This window comes from Peromyscus leucopus, unplaced genomic scaffold (assembly GCF_004664715.2).
Source record: "Peromyscus leucopus breed LL Stock unplaced genomic scaffold, UCI_PerLeu_2.1 scaffold_150, whole genome shotgun sequence".
In the NCBI taxonomy this organism is placed as follows: Eukaryota; Metazoa; Chordata; class Mammalia; order Rodentia; family Cricetidae; genus Peromyscus; species Peromyscus leucopus.
In genome coordinates this window covers 74,636-90,094 of record NW_023504666.1, presented here as the reverse complement: position 1 = coordinate 90,094, position 15,459 = coordinate 74,636, and the positions used below count along the sequence as shown (strand labels likewise).

General features: G+C 51.1%; 1 protein-coding gene across 1 annotated transcript; it reads right to left on the bottom strand.

The window, feature by feature from the left end:
* Positions 1 to 1,277: 1,277 nt before the first annotated feature.
* LOC114690517 (ankyrin repeat domain-containing protein 23-like) lies at positions 1,278 to 15,078 on the bottom strand. The gene is given in 11 exon segments (XM_037201815.1): positions 1,278 to 2,772; positions 2,863 to 2,961; positions 3,069 to 3,167; positions 3,395 to 3,423; positions 3,426 to 3,492; positions 3,591 to 3,689; positions 3,865 to 3,993; positions 5,303 to 5,431; positions 5,614 to 5,760; positions 14,064 to 14,267; positions 14,972 to 15,078. Coding segments are annotated over 11 exon segments (1,182 nt in total). The 5' UTR covers positions 15,056 to 15,078; the 3' UTR covers positions 1,278 to 2,676.
* Positions 15,079 to 15,459: the final 381 nt, after the last annotated feature.

Here is a 15,459-nt window from a genome sequence, read left to right as displayed (position 1 = left end):
GGCTGTTGGGCCTCGGCGTCTTCCTGTCCTTTGCTCCCTGATGGCCCTGAGGTGAAGGCCTCTGCATGTGCTCCCTCCTTGTACTGTGCATGGCCGGAAGGACCAAGCACCCACAGACCCCTGTGAGCTCCCCGGCTCACTTGTGTGCTCACAGTCTCAGGGAACAAAGGTTTTTCATTTTGATTAAAGTCATTTTACCAAACTTTGTTTTGTGCTTTTAGTATATCTGACTGTTCTAGATCTCAGAAGTTGTCTAACTTTTCCCCTAGTAGTTTGAGTTTGTTCTACATGTAGCTTGTTTTCCACTTTGAATTAATATTTCTATAAATAAGGCTTGGTTCACAGCTTTTTTTTTAATTTATTCATGTGAGTGTTTTTGTCTGCATGTATGTCTGTACATCACATACATGCTTAGTGCCTGCAGAGGCCACAAGGCATTGGCTCCTCCCTGGAACTGGAGTTATGGTTGTGATTCACCATGTGGGTGCTGAGAATCGAACTTGGGTCCTTTGGAAGAGCAGTTGGTGCTGGTGCTCTTCACTGCCCAGCCTTCTCTCCAGTCCCCACAGCTGGTCTTGGTGGCTTTGTAGGCCCAGGCTCAGGCTGGCCTCAAACTCAAAAACCGCTTTCTCTGGCTTTTTTCCCCCTCCTTCCTTCCATGTTTAACCTAAGGGTGTCTGTCCATTTGTTTAAAGGCATCTGTCCCTCCGTTGGGTGTATTTGTGTGTGGGGGGACTTCCTGGGTTGTCTACTATGTCACATTAGTCTGTATCTATCCACTACACTCTGGATCACTGAAGTTGAATGAACCCATCCCCCCATAATCATCCCCCCCCCCCACTTAATTTTCTCTTAGGGTCCCAGACTGGGTGAGGTGGCACACGCCTTTAATCCTAGCATTCAGAGGCAGGTGGGTCTTTGACTTCAAGGCCAGCCTGGTCTACAGTGAGTTCCAGGACAAAAACTATTTCAAAAAAAAAAAAGGGAGTCTCAGTCAGTGGGCCAAGCTGACCTCACAGTCCCCCTGCCTCAGCCTACCAAGTGCTGGATTTACAAGCATGGGACATCGTGCTTGGTGCTTGCCTTCTGTTATTTCTCAAAATGTGGGTGTTTTTCCGCATGTAATCTCTATATAGCCTGTGCTACACCACTGTCTCGCACTGTGTTTGGCCTAACCTGCAATGCAGAGCAGTCCTCCTGAGGCCTCCCAGGTGCTGGGATTACCGGCAGGCTGAGGATGACAAGGCCACCTCCCAGTCCCCATAAGACAACCAGGCTGTGGTGGATAATCAGTTTAATGAGAAAACAGTGATCTGTGTGTATAAAAAGGTGGCTGTGTGTCCATTAAGTGTCCTCATTCCTGAGGAGTCGTCATATTGGGTAGTCTTGAATGTCTGTCTTGCTCACGGCACCGTCTGTCTAGGTGCACGCTGGCTGTCAGAACAGGCAGGGCCTGCCCATAAAAAGGTTCATGCCCCTAGGAGGAGCACTGGTCAGGATTTTCACATAGTAACAAGGGCCGGAGAGGCTGCCAAAACCAGACCAAAAATAACTGGTGCTAAATGGGTGTCAGCTCAGGGCTGTCTGAGGGAGGCAAAGCCTTCTTCACCTTTTAACCCTTTGTTCAGCCTGTGGCCTCAGTGGAGGGCCCAGTGCTTTATCATCAACTTCCTGGCATCTAAGGAGCCAGCCTTGCCAGTAGTCCAGGTCTACACCAGGGAAGCAGGGGACCAAGCTGGAAGGGAGGGGTCGTGCGCCTGTGTGAAGGTCTCGTCACCACCAGTTGGCACGGGCCTGGAGAGGTGTGTATACTGCTGTTGCCGCACCCCATAGCAAGGTGCTGAACTCAGAGCGTGCAGAGCCTAGTCCAGGCGCTTTCTCCAGTACCAGGGGGCATTAGAGCCCTAGGGTAAGCTAGGGTTGCGGGCCGCCGCCCCAAAAGTTGAGTGGGCCACAAGCGATCCCCAGCCCCTGACGCTCTACCCTCACGTAAGACAGGCAGGGTTGCCTGAAGCCTTTAGGTGGGACTTCCCCAGAGTACACACTAGTTCCGGCTCATCGGTCTCCAGCTTCTGGGGCAACCTGGTAGGTACTGACTTCTGTGGGGCCTCAATCATGTTGACGTGCCCCTCAGCCTGCCAGAACCCCCCTCCAGTTCTGGAGACGAGAGATGGCTAGAACTACTCCAGACACACTCAGGGTTGCTACTGATAAGAATGGAGTCGCTGGAGAAATTCCACCCAAAGGACAGCAGTGAGGTGCCCCAATGCCTGGCACTTAGCCTGTTTCTTCTCTTATACCCTGGATGCAGCTGCTGGTCACATCTGAGTCTCTACTTACAGAACAGGCCAAGGCCAGTCTCCTGACGGAAGGATGGGTGGACAGGCCTAGACCCGGCTGTGGGTAGTGCTGGTCTGTTTACATCCTGCTCTGGCCTTGGCCCTCACCTGGACCCACTTCGCTTCTTCCTACCCTATGGTCCTCTGCTCCAGCCCTGGCAGGGAACACAGTCTCCCTCACTGAAACCCGGGGGACCTGCTCTACCTGCTGCTGCTCCTGGCCCAAGGAAGCAAAGCCAGAGAAGAATTGGGGCTGGGGCAGAGAACCACTTCGAGGTGGATGGGTGGGAGAGTGGGTGTGGAATGGCGGCTGTGAGTGACCCGCAGGTTTCAGTCATCAGCACCGGGTCCGGGGGTGCCCCACATGGGCCTGAAGTGCTTCCCGGATACCCCGCTGCCAGTCTCGGGCCAGCTGCACTGGTGTCAGAGAGGCCTGTGAACAGGGATACCGAGTCAGCCTTCCTCTCCTAGGTACTCCCCTGACCCCGGCACGGGTATCAGACACGGCCTGGCTGGCACTCACCACATTCTTCACGCCCAGCTTGGCTCCATAGAGCAGCAGCAGCTTCGTAGCTTTGTGGTGCCCGTAGCGCACAGCCTCGTGGAGTGCTGTGTCCCCTTCCTGTGGAGAGACCAGTCGGTCACTGCGACAGGCCCAGTACAGGAAGGCGCTGCTGACGCACAGATGGCCTCCGGTCTGCCTCAGGCTGCTGGGTCACCAACACCCACCTTGTCCTGCGCATTGATGTGGGCGCCACACTCGATGAGATGCTCCAGGCAGTCAGAGTGGCCCGTGCGCACTGCTACATGGAGAGGGGTGCTCCAGATCTAGGGAGAAGTGAGGTGCAATGCTGGATCTGGGTGGCCATGCCACCCAACCCAAAAGGGCTGTGCCTCTGTGTAGCCTTGCCGTCCTGGAACTCATCAGTAGATAAGGCTGGCCTGGAACACCACCACGCCCAGCTGGGCTATGCCTCCTTATAAGGTGAACGTCTGTTCTCCATGCTGCGTGCGCCCCAACAGGTTACCACCCAAAGCAGGCACCGGTCCTTTACCTTGTCCTGTGCATTGACCTGAGCTCCCGGTTAAGCAGCAGTTTGAGGATGTCCAGGTGTCCTCCACGGCAGGCCCAGAACACAGGTGTCCTGTCCAGCTGCAACACAAAGCATCACGGTGCTCTGACCCACGAGGTCGAAAGACCTGACTAGATGAGCCACCACAGCCCCTGTGAGGGCGAGCCTTGCCTCTCACCAAGTCCCGAGCTTCGATAGCAGCGCCTGCGGCCAGCAGCTTGTTCACCAGCTGTCCGTGGCCCTTCAGACAGGCCCAGTGCAAGGCTGTGCGGTGGAGCTGGGAGCAGAGACAAAATGAGGCCAAGGGAGCAGAGCTACTCCCTAGAGGCACCCACCCCATCCCTTCCGTTCCTAGAACAGGTCACCAGAGTCACCCAGTGTCCCAGGTGAGGACTCGGGTGTCCAAGATGGCATATACAGGTGTTATAAGTGCATTCGCCCAACCTTCCTACCTTGTCATGGGCATTAGGGTCCCCTCCGTCTGTCAGGTACTTGTCAATCAGGGCCTCCTGGTTCTCCGCAGCTGCCTTCAGGAACATTTCCAGGTCCACAGGCTCCAGTGGGACCTGGGGCTGCTGCTGCTGGGTGAGCAGAACAGGACAGAACTAAGCCCCTGAGTCCGTGGGCACCCGTCACTGCCGCTTTACCAGTCTGGCCCAGCACGCTTGGCCTGTTCGATTATAGTTGTTCTTCGATCTCATTCTCAGGAGATAAAGAACGGGAAGTGTGTGTTATGCACCAATTGACCCCATACTCTAGTTCATATGCTGAATCTTTTTTTTTTTTTTAAAGATTGATTTATTTATTATGTATACAGAAGAGGGTGCCAGATCTCATTACAGATGGTTGGGAGCCACCATGTGGTTGCTGGGAATTGAACTCAGGACCTCTGGAAGAATAGTCAGTGCTCTTAACCTCTGAGCCATCTCTCCAGCCCCATATGCTGAATCTTAATTGTAGTATCTCAGAATATGACCGTTCTGAAAATAAGGTCATTGCATTTGTAATTATGTCAGAGTGGGGTAGACCCCTTTCCTGTATGACTGATGTCCTTATGTCAAGGACTTGGGATACAGGCAGGCACGCAGAACGTGAGTAAAAGGTAGAGATGGGTCACGTGTCTACAGACCAGCGGGCACTAGTTCCAGCAGCCCCAGGAAGCCGCGCAGGGGAGTGGACGCTCAAGGACAGGACAGCACATCTAGCTTCTGAACAAACTGGAATGACCTGTTGGTGTGGCTGAGTCCCCCACGGCCAGCACTTGGTTACGGCTAGCTGCCTGTGATACTGGTTAATTTCACAAGCCCTTGGGCACATCAGTGAGAGATTACAGATAAGGCTAGCCGATAGGAACCACTGTAAATGTGGGGGAGACCATTTGATGGGCTGGGGTCCTAGGCTGAAGGAAAAGAGAACAAGCTTAAGGAAGTGAGCATTGGGACTGGGGTGTGTGTGTGGGCGGGGGGTGGCTCGGCAGTTAAGAGCGCTTGTTGCTCTTGCAGAAGATCCAGGTTCGGTCCCTAGCACCTACCTGTTGCTTCAAAACCATTTGTACAGGGTATATGATGCTCTCTTCTGACCTCTGACCACCAGGCATGTACATGGTGCACATACATACATACATACGTACAGGCAAACACTAGTACACAAATAAAGCATCTCCTCCCTCCTCTCATTTCCAAATAACCCTTAAGTTGCCGGGTGCTTGGTCACAAGAAGCTAAGCAGCTAATGCATGGCCCTATGGAAGGAACAGAAGGCTCTGGGATGCGTCCCATGCAGCTCCCATGCGCTGCCTAAGCAGCTGTGGGCCCTAGCTCCATTCTTCCCAGGCCCCCAAGACTGGAGGCCATCTGTGCCTCTGGAACACCAGCCTTAACCTCTCACTCACCTCAACCACGGGCTCAGCTTCCCTGGGGGGGACTTTGTGTCTCAGTCGCTTTTTTCTTCGTCTTTGAATCAAGTTTTCCAAGTCTCTCATGTTGTCCAGAGTCAGTCTGGAGCTGTTAAATCTTTCCAGCTAGGGCAGAAGACATGCCCAAGCCAGACATCAGTCACCAGGTAGGGTCTCAGGGCAGACTCCTGGCTTGACTAATTATGCCTTGAAGAAGCACGCAGTCACTGGCTGGACAATAGTGGCCATGGGCTCTAGTTACTACTCATAGATACCCACATTGCCCAACCCCTTTCCAAGACACTTACTTTCTTCTTCTTCTCTTCCTCCAACTTCAATTTCTCCCGGGCCACGGCCTCTTGGGGTCCCAGCCTCCAGTCACTAGGCCAGCCTCCAGGATCAGGCACTCCATGTCCAAACTCCAACACTTTCCTATTAGCTCTTTCTCCACTTACCTGCAGGACAGGTAGAGTAGATTAAGGAATGGGACAGATTGGAGGAAGGCTTAGGAATCAGTTGTGTGGCACAGCAGGATGGCCGAGATCTGATGTGCAAAGGTCAGTTGTGAACCTGGGTGTCAGCATGACTCATCCTGCTGAATGTTTCCTGGTGGGCTACAATGCACACACACACACACACACACACCCATCTGCAGTGGCAATGGCCAAGGCCCAGGGGAATGACTGCCTATCGGCTATCAGCAGATCACAGAGTTGAGGGAGGGCGGTGTTTGTCTATACCACTGGGTTCATGTCTGGGAACTCAGGCAGACGACACCTTAGCTTCCATCCTGGGCTTCTTTCCCTGGATTCCTATGACATCATGCCACACTGCCATCTGACCCAAGCTTCGAGAAGAGAAGCTTCTGGGCCGAATTCCAAATCCCTGCTTTCAGCCCTTGGGTCTTAGAGAAACTATGTTTCTGCCTCTGTAAAATGAGCTCAAACCATCCCTATAGCCGGTCACAGCTGACACCCACCCAGCTCCTTAACAGCCACCCAGGAAGCTGGAGCGGACCAGGGAAGGTGCAGAGTGTGGGAGAGGGGAACAGAAGGCTGAGGCTTCTGGCCCAAAGGCCAGGTCTTCCCTCGAAATCAGCAGCTTCAACAACCTAATAGTTCCTGGTCTGGGCTTTGTCATCCACCTCCCCGGAGCCAGCTGGGGCCACTGCACCACAGTGACACATAGGTGCCTCATACCCTCCATGCCCTATGTCACCCAAATTGATACTACACAGCTGCACCGGCGTCACTCTGTGTCTCTTACTGCTTGGGGAACCCAAGAACACCACCCCTGAAGTGGCCAGACCCTCCAGAAGTTCCAACCAGACTGTCCTGTGTGTCCTTGACCTTAAAGGAACTATACAGCTCTACCCATGGCTTCCAGATAACTCTCCACTTCCCATTTCTTTTGGACCATCCAGACAGGCATACCTGCAGGCTTGGGGGTGCAGCTCTGTGGGAGAATGCTAACCTAGCATGTATGAAGCCCCAAGATGATCCCCAGTACCACACTCACCAAAAACAAACAAAGACTCAATAATTCAAGGATTTTCCCATCTGCTGACACCCAGCTTCATGCCCAATTATCTTCCTTCTCTTGACACCCCCTAACATGAGGAAGGGGCAGGAAAGAACCATGCTGTCTTGCCCCTCAATCTGACCCTCCGATCCCCAGAAAGCCGCTGTCTGCTGTCAGCGAGACTTCGTGCCTCTGGCCATAAAGTCCGGGTACCTGCCCCTTGTGTTGAGTCCTTACCAGTCACCTGCCTCGCATCCTTACCAACTGCTGAATGCTGATGAAGTCCATGGTCCCCCCCTTGCTCTCCACACGCCCAGCGAAGCTAGCAGAGCGCTCAGCCCTTTTATGGGAGAGCTCTCTCTTGGGGGTGGGGAAGGACAGAGTTTGTGCCCAGGCCAGATGACTCTGGGGCTCTGTCACACTAACCAAAATACAGGTCTGGGAATGTGGCCCACTGAGGGCAGGAAGAGAAGCTGTCTGAAGCTGAGTCTGCAGCCTCCTCAGACACCCACCACCCTGCACCTGCTGTGTCCCGCATCTCGCAGGGAGTCGTTTTACCAACACATGGGGCTGAGGTGCTTGGGCCAGACCCAAGGGAAACATTTCTTACTCTTGGGAGTTCAGAGCCCACTGGTGGAATCCAGACTTAAGATGGAGATCTGGCTGCCTGCGATATTGCAAAGACTAGCGGCGCAAGGCAGGCGCCCTACAGAGGACCTCAGGAGGGACACAACGGAAGAGGCTGACCTAATGCCTTGGGAATTCTCCTGGGCCTACATGATGAAACTAGGCTCCATAAGATTTCCCAACTGGCTAGTTTCAAGGCTGCCCTTCCCTCCTCGATTTGTCCCTCAGCAGGCCGCCATCAGCCAACATGGTGTTCCACCTCAGCCCTCATAGGGTCCACACCAGATAACTCTCTGGGCACGAAACATGTCCTTCAACAGGGCAAGGGGACTGAGACCCGCTCCGGGTCCCCGGTCTGTAGCAATAATCATGACAGCCAGCCACGAAACAGGCTGTCTTTAGCCAACAAAATCAAATTCCTAATTCTTCAGAAGCCAGGAATGCCTTTCCCTCTGCTGTGCCCTAAATTCCAACTTGACCTTTGAAAGGAAACCAGATACCCAGTAAACAAGACTCCAGCATGAAAGCAACATGAACAGGGAGAACCAAATAAGCACAAGGGGAAATGTGGCTGAAGGGGACCGGAGACCACAGAGGGTTACCAGAGCGCCTGTGGTCCATGCTGACCTCATGGACATGCAGAGTTTTCCGAGAATTTAAGGAAACACAGCTTTTTAAAGCAGCCCGGGTCTTCTGCATTAGGATGCTTTCTTTGAAACACCCTCCTTGGTGATGCGGAGGGAAGCAGTTTCTCTGTGAGAAAGGCGGCAGACAAAGTCAGACTAGCCCTGCTCTCCCCTGTCCTGCATTTGATGAAGCTGGGCATGGTTGTACGTGATTGTTATTCTAGTACTCAGGTGGGTGTGGGGTGCACACACCTTTAATCCAAGCACTTGAGAGGCCGAGACAGGAGGATCTCTGTGTGTTCAAGACCAACCTGGTCTACAGAGTTCCAGGAAGCCAGGACTACATAGAGAGACCCTGTCACAAATAAACAAAGAAAACCCCTAGTACTCAGACAGGTGAAGAAAAAGGACCCCAGGCTGAAAGTTCATCTGGGCTACCGTGAAACCCTGTATCCAAACAAAAAAATAATTTTTTTTTTAAAATGCTAGTTTGTGCCCCACAAAGGTAAATGGTATTATCTCTAAGTTAAAAACAATAATTAGTCTTTATTTTTAAAAATAAAACTGAAGACCTATTTGATTAGTCCTGCCTCCGTGGCCCAGGGGAAACCATATCTTCTCAACTTCTCCTCTGGTGTCTGCACGGCACGGGCCATTTGGAGAGTGTCAGGCTGTGGGCACCACGTGGCACCTTGCCACACTGCTAACCTACGTTCAAGTGATGTGCCGGACCTGACCCCTTCCTGCCAGGGAGCTGCTCAGTGTGTGTGTGTCACACATACACACACACACACACAGTCTCACACTGTAGCTCAGGCTGGCCTCAAGTTTATAATTCTGCCTAAGCTCCTGAGTGCTAGGACTGAAGACACGTTAGCCACCATGCCTGGCGCTCTCTTTTTAAATATACGCTATATTTCAATGCATCTCTTGTCTCTCAGTGCTGGGGAACAGGGCCTTGTTCCCTAATGCAGAGTTTGTGAGTGAGTCTGTAAATGGACACCTTTGTTATCAAGGATGAATCTTCCTAGGTTGCTACAGAGAAGTCAAAATTATTGGCTCTGCTCACTGAAATAGCTATTGCTAAATACCATAAACTGCCATCTATGGTGTGTGTGGCAGTTTCCATGACCGGAAGCCAACCAACTTACGGCAAGTGATAGCGCCAAAGAAAATTTTAATACACATACATGAGGCATATATTATACATGTTTCTCTCTATATATGCATACACCCAAAGCAAAGGCTCAATATTCTAACATAAAGTTCCTGTGAATCAATAAAAACATGGCAAGCTGGATGTGCTGTCGCATACCTATAATCCCAACACTCAGGAGGCTGAGGCCAGAGGACGGCTCCAAGTTGGAGGCTAGCCTAGACTACGTAGCAAGAACAAAAACATTTTAAATAGGCGTAAATAGGAAGGTCAAAGACAGGTGTGTAGTCTCACGAGTAAGCAGTGCAAAACAAACAAAAAAGCAGTTATAATTACGTGGTTTTTGGAGACCAGGTCTCTGTAGCTCTGGTTGACCTGGAGCTCCAAGAGATCCTCCTGCCTTGGGCGCCATGACTAAAGGTGTACGTAACTACACCTGGCACAGTTACACTTTGTACAGACCGGACTTCTAGAACTGAAATTCTGGAATAAAAGCCAGTATCAGTTAGATTTTGGGACTGGGCACTGTTTCTCCCCATTGTATTAGGGATTGAACACACGGCTTTTGCATGTCAGGCAAGCACTCCACCATTGAACTATTGAGACGGGGTCTATGTTGCCCAGGCTGGCCATGAATTCCTCTGTAGCCTCAGCCTCCTGAGCAGCTGGTATTTCAGGCCTGCACTGCCAGGCCAGGCCTGGTAGTGGGTACTCTCCCATGCTGCCTGTAATGTAGTGCACTCACTAGAGTGCCCTCCATGTACTTCCTCAGACCCAGAGTAACCCTAAGGCAGGCCTAGTCTAATCATTCTAGGTGTATGTGTGTGTGTGTGGGGGGGGGGGGGGCTGAGGGACAAGCAGGTTAAAAAGGAACATTGCACCAAGCTGATTCAGCTAGGAAACAGCTTTTGTTAGACACTCTATATTTTCTTCTAATACTTCAAAGTTTTGCATTTTTATATTTAGGTCTCTGTCTCTTGAAATTTATCTTTGTCTGTGGGATGTTGTCAAGACGTAAGCTTTATTTCCTTCCAAATGGATAGCCGTTTCTACAAGGACTAACTTATATGGTCACCTGTCCAGGCTCACAGTCTTCAGCCCTCCCAAGCCTCCCTTCTGGCTCCCACACTGGCCAGGCGGGGGCTTTTCTGGGCATTCTGGCCCCGGCCCCACCCGGCAGCATGATGCTGAGCAAGGCAGGGTGTGGAGAGCTAGTCTGGGTACTCTTCAAGGGCAGCCAGAGACAGGAGGAGGAGCCTCAGCTGGCCAACAGGTCCCGCAGGCCACTGTTGCAGGGCAGCAGGTCACATGCTAGGCGTGCTTTGCGATCCCGGACAGCCTTCAGGGCTGGGCTGTGTTGTAACAGGAGGGAGCAAATGTCCTCGTGACCCTTTTCTGCAGCCTGTGGAGAGAGAGGCCCGAATCAAAAGACATACCCGAGCTGGGCCCTGCACGTGCTCACTTCCCTTTCCCTTAGAAAGGTCTCCTGGAAACGGGCACCTCAGATGTGTGAGCAGAAACCTTACCAAAGCCCCAGGCCTTAGACACAGGTTTGTGAAGCACCTGGGACTGTTTGGGCAGCTAGTCAGCGTAAGGAACTGTTCTGGAACTCTCCATGTAGACCAGACTGACCTTGAACTTTTGGCAATCCTCCTGCCTCTGACTTCTAAGTGCTGGAATTATAGGTATGAGCAGCCATGTTTGGGCCTCTGTGCATGTCAGGCAAGCACTCCACCCCTGAGCTACACCCCCTCTTTTCATCTTTTGAGACGGGGTCTCACTATGTTGTTTGCTCATGTTTATGGTTTTGTGTTTTTGTTTTGTGGTAGAGTTTCACTATGTAGCCCTGGCTGGCCTGAAGTTCACTATGTAGCCCTGGCTGGCCTTTAGTTCACTCATACCTGCCTGCCTCTGCCTCCGGAATGCTGGGATTAAAGGCATGTGCCGCCACTCCTGATCTATTTTATTGTTGTTGGTTTATTTTGGCTTTTTGAGAGACTGCCTCACTACGTAGTTCAAGTCAGCCTCACACCCATAATTCTCCTGTCTTGGCCTCCTAAGGTCTAGGATTGCAGTTATGTGCTCCTCTACCATCTCTACCACCCAGCTTAGCCGGAATTCTTTTTTTTTAATACCCTTTGCCCAGTCATCATGCTGGTCTTTATTTAGCCATCCCACAATCACCCATGAAGCACCTGGGACCGTTTAAGATGTATTTATTATGTATACAGTGTTCTGCCTGTATACATAGCCCCAGCACTGAAGGGAGTGAAGACAGGAAGGAGGATCTCGGGGACTTGCTGGCTTCCAGCCTAGCTGAGAAAACTGAGTTCAGGAAGAGACGCTTATCTCCAAGGAAAAGGCAGAGATGGAGGAGAATTCCCAGTGCCTATTTCTGGCCTCTGTGTACAGGCACACAAATGTGCATCTGCACACAAGTGTGTGCATACACTCACAGATATACAGACATAAATAAATCATATTTTTGTAATTATATGTATGTGAGGGGGATGTGTAGATGTGTAGAGATGCCTGCAAAGGTCAAAAGAGGGCAGCAGATTCTCTAGAGCTGGAGTTACAAGTGGTTGAGAGCTGGGAACTGAACTGACTTCTGTCCTCAGCAAGAATAGTACACACTCTTGGGCTGGAGATGGCTCAGAGGTTAAGAGCACTGCTGCTCTTCCAGAGGACCTGAGTTCAATTCCCAGCACCCACATGGTGGCTCACAACCATCTGTAATGAGATCTGATGCCCTCTTCTGTCATGCAGGCAGAACACTGTATACATAAATAAATACATCTTAAAAAAAAATAGTACACTCTTAACCACTGAGACACCTCTTTAGCTCTGGCTGTCTTGGAACTTGCTCTATAGACCAAGCTGGCCTCGAACTCACAGAAATTTGCCTGCCTCTGCCTCCTGAGTGCTGGGATTAAAATGTCCACCACTGCCACCGCGACCGCCACCGCCAGGCTATTAGTGAGTCTTTTTAAAAAAGAGAAGGCTCAAGCTTCCACAGCTGTCAAGGCTTTAACAAAACCCAGCCTGCAGCTAGCTGCTCACTGAGCACCTGTCCAGTGCGCTAAGGCTGCCGCACACTCGACAGCCGCAGGCCCCAGCTGCTGCCTCTGAGACAGACTTCAGATAGAATCCCGAGATGAACAGGTAGCTTAGTAAGACTTCTGTTGCTGGGATAGAACACCACAACCAAATGTAACTTGGGGAGAAAAGGCTTTATTTCAGCACTGGTTGTTGCTCATCATGAAGGGATGTCTGGGCCAGAACCTGGAGGCAAACTAAAGCTGAAACCATGGAGGGATGCTGCTTACTGACTTGCTCCTCATGGCTTGCTCAGCCTGCTTGTCTTTTTTTTTTTCTCCTCCTCCTCCTCCTCCTCCTCCTCCTCCTCCAAGACAGGGTTTCTTTGTGTAGTCTTAACTATCCTGGAACTCACTGTAGATAAGGAAGGGTTTGATGGGAACTCTTTTATTTGTTTGTTTGTTTGTTTTTCAAGACAGGGTTTCTCTGTGTAGCTTTGCACCTTTCCTGGATCTCGCTCTGTAGACCAGGCTGACCTTGAACTCACAAAGATCCGCCTGGCTCTGCCTCCTGAGTGCTGGGATTAAAGGCCTGTGCTGCCACCACTGTCTGGCTTGATGGGAACTCTTTTAAAGCCACGGTACTGGAGGAAAATCAGAGTTGGGGCAAGGAAGGACTCTATCTATAAACGTATGCATGAATCACATCTCTAAGATGCTTATGTGGGTTGGGCATATAGTTCAGTGGTAAAACGCTTGTCTGGCAACCCCCAGCACTTGATAGACAGACAGACAGATAGATAAGTGAAAGAGGAAGGAAAGGGGGGAGGTAGGGAACAATTCGTAAAGTGGATGCCTGGAGGAAAGAGCCTAGAATACTGAGCCCCAAAAAATGACCTAGAAAGTGGGTAGTAGAGGGGTCAAGCTGTACTGGTTTCAAAAAGCAGATTCCACGGGAAAGCCTTCACATGGCCGCTGAGGGAGAAAGAACTAATTCACACACTTTCCTGAAGTGGTGGCAGGTGAGCCCCGGGTGTCCAGGTGGCTTTTCTTTTCCACATTTTTCTGTTTTCTACAACGAGTGCTGTGATGGTTAATCTTGGTTGTCAGCTCCTAGGGTTGAGTCCCCTCGGAGACACACTGAGGGGTGTGAGGGCATTTCTAGAGAGAGTTCGCCTCGTGAGCTGAGGTCCCAGCTCAAGGTCGAGGACCCGCATTCACTGGTCTCTGCTTCCTGACTACAGACAAGAACGTGGGTGCAAGATGGCTCAGAAGGTCAAGGCACTGCCACCAACCCTGTCCACATCAGTCCGATGCCCCTGGCCCCAGGTAGTGGAAGGAGAGAACTGACTTCTGAAAGCTGTCCTCGGATTGCTCTCTCCCCACCCCCCAACAAATACAGATATCCTCTGGCCAGCCGCCTCATGTTGCTAGCCTCCTACCACCATTGCCTGCTTGCCAAGATGGACTGCGTCCCCTACCTTGAGCTGTGGGCAAGCGTACACCCTTGCTTCTTGAAGCTGCTTCTGTTAACTTTATCACATGGGCGTGGTGGCGCACTGCCTTTAATCCCAGCAGCTGGGAGGCAGAGGCAGGTGGATGTCTGTGAGTTCAAGGCCAGTCTGCTCTACAGAGTGAGTTCTAGGCCAGCCAGGGCTACACAGAGAGACCCTGTCTCGGGAAAATAAAAAAAGAAAAATAGAATTTTGTCACCGCAAAGCAACATGAAAAGTAACTAATACACGAGTAAGATTAAGGAACAGGAGGTATGATGGAGGCAGGGGACACACCTTGTGTAGACTGGTCATGCCATCGTCATCGACCAGGCGGGGGTTGGACCCGTGGGAGAGCAGCAGTCGGGCGATTTCCGTGTGGCCACAGTAGCTGGCCCTGTGCAGAGCTGTGGCCCCCCCGTGGGTCTGGGCATCACACTTGGCTCCGCTTTCCAGCAGGAATTGGCAAACAGCATAGTGTCCATTGCGGCTCGCATAATGCTGCAGGGGGCAGAGGCGCAAGTCAGAGAGCAAGGGGCGGGGCTGGAGTCGGCTCGGGGACACTGTGCTCTTCCATTAATTAAAATACCCAGCTGCTCACGAGGCTGCCACAATCAAAAGGGGAGGTGACTAAGGGTACAGTGTAGGTGTGAGAGGCTTATCAGCCATGGTGGCGCAGACCTGTGTCCGTAATCCCAGCACTTGGGAGGAGGCAGGAGGATCAGGGTCATCCTCCACATGCAGCAAGTTTGAGGCTAACCTGGGTTATGTGAGAGCCTATTTCAAAAGGCAAAACAACCAACTTCAAAGCCAGGCAAGGTGGCACATGTCTGTAACCTCAGTGCTCGGGAGGTAGAGGCAAGAATGACTCCAAGGACAGCCTGCGCCACCGAGTGAACCCTTCCAAAGACAAAAAAAACAAGAGCCAGTGAGATGACTCATTGACTAAAAGTACTTACTACCAAGTCTGGTGACCTAAGTTCTACCCCCAGAACTTACACAGTGGAAAGAATGAAACAACTCCTAAAAGTTGTCCTCTGATCTCTACACATGCGCTGTGGCAAGCTTGTGCACACACGCACCCCTGCACGCGAGTGCACACACTCACAAAACAAGAACCAACAAAACAAACACTAAAGGGCTTTTCTGGAAGTAAAGGGGAGGGAGGAGGCAGTCCAGAGTTAAAGCCTCTCCCTGTAACTCACCAGTGCAGTGTAGCCAGCAGAGTCAGGCTGGCTAGGGTCCGTGGCCTTCTGGATGAAATACTTCACTCGGCCCCAGGTCTCCATTCAGGGCTGCTGACCAGATTCCTGCAGAAAGCCAATCAAAGCGCTAAGCAGTGCTGTGTGGTGGGATTCTTTCTTTCTTTCTTTCTTTCTTTCTTTCTTTCTTTCTTTCTTTCTTTCTTTCTTTCTCTCTCTCTCTCTCTTTCTTTCTTTCTCTCTCTCTTCCTTCCTTTCTTCCTTTTTTTTAAGAATTTCTTCTTCTTTTTTTTAAAGATTTATTATTATTATTATTATTATTATTATTATTATTATTATTATTATGTATACAGTGTTCTGTTTGTATGTCTGCAGACCAGAAGAGGTTATAACCAGATCTCATTATAGATGGTTGTAAGCCACCATGTGGTTGCTGGGAATTGAACTCGGGACCTCTGAAAGAGCAGTCAGTGCTCTTAACCTCTGAGCCA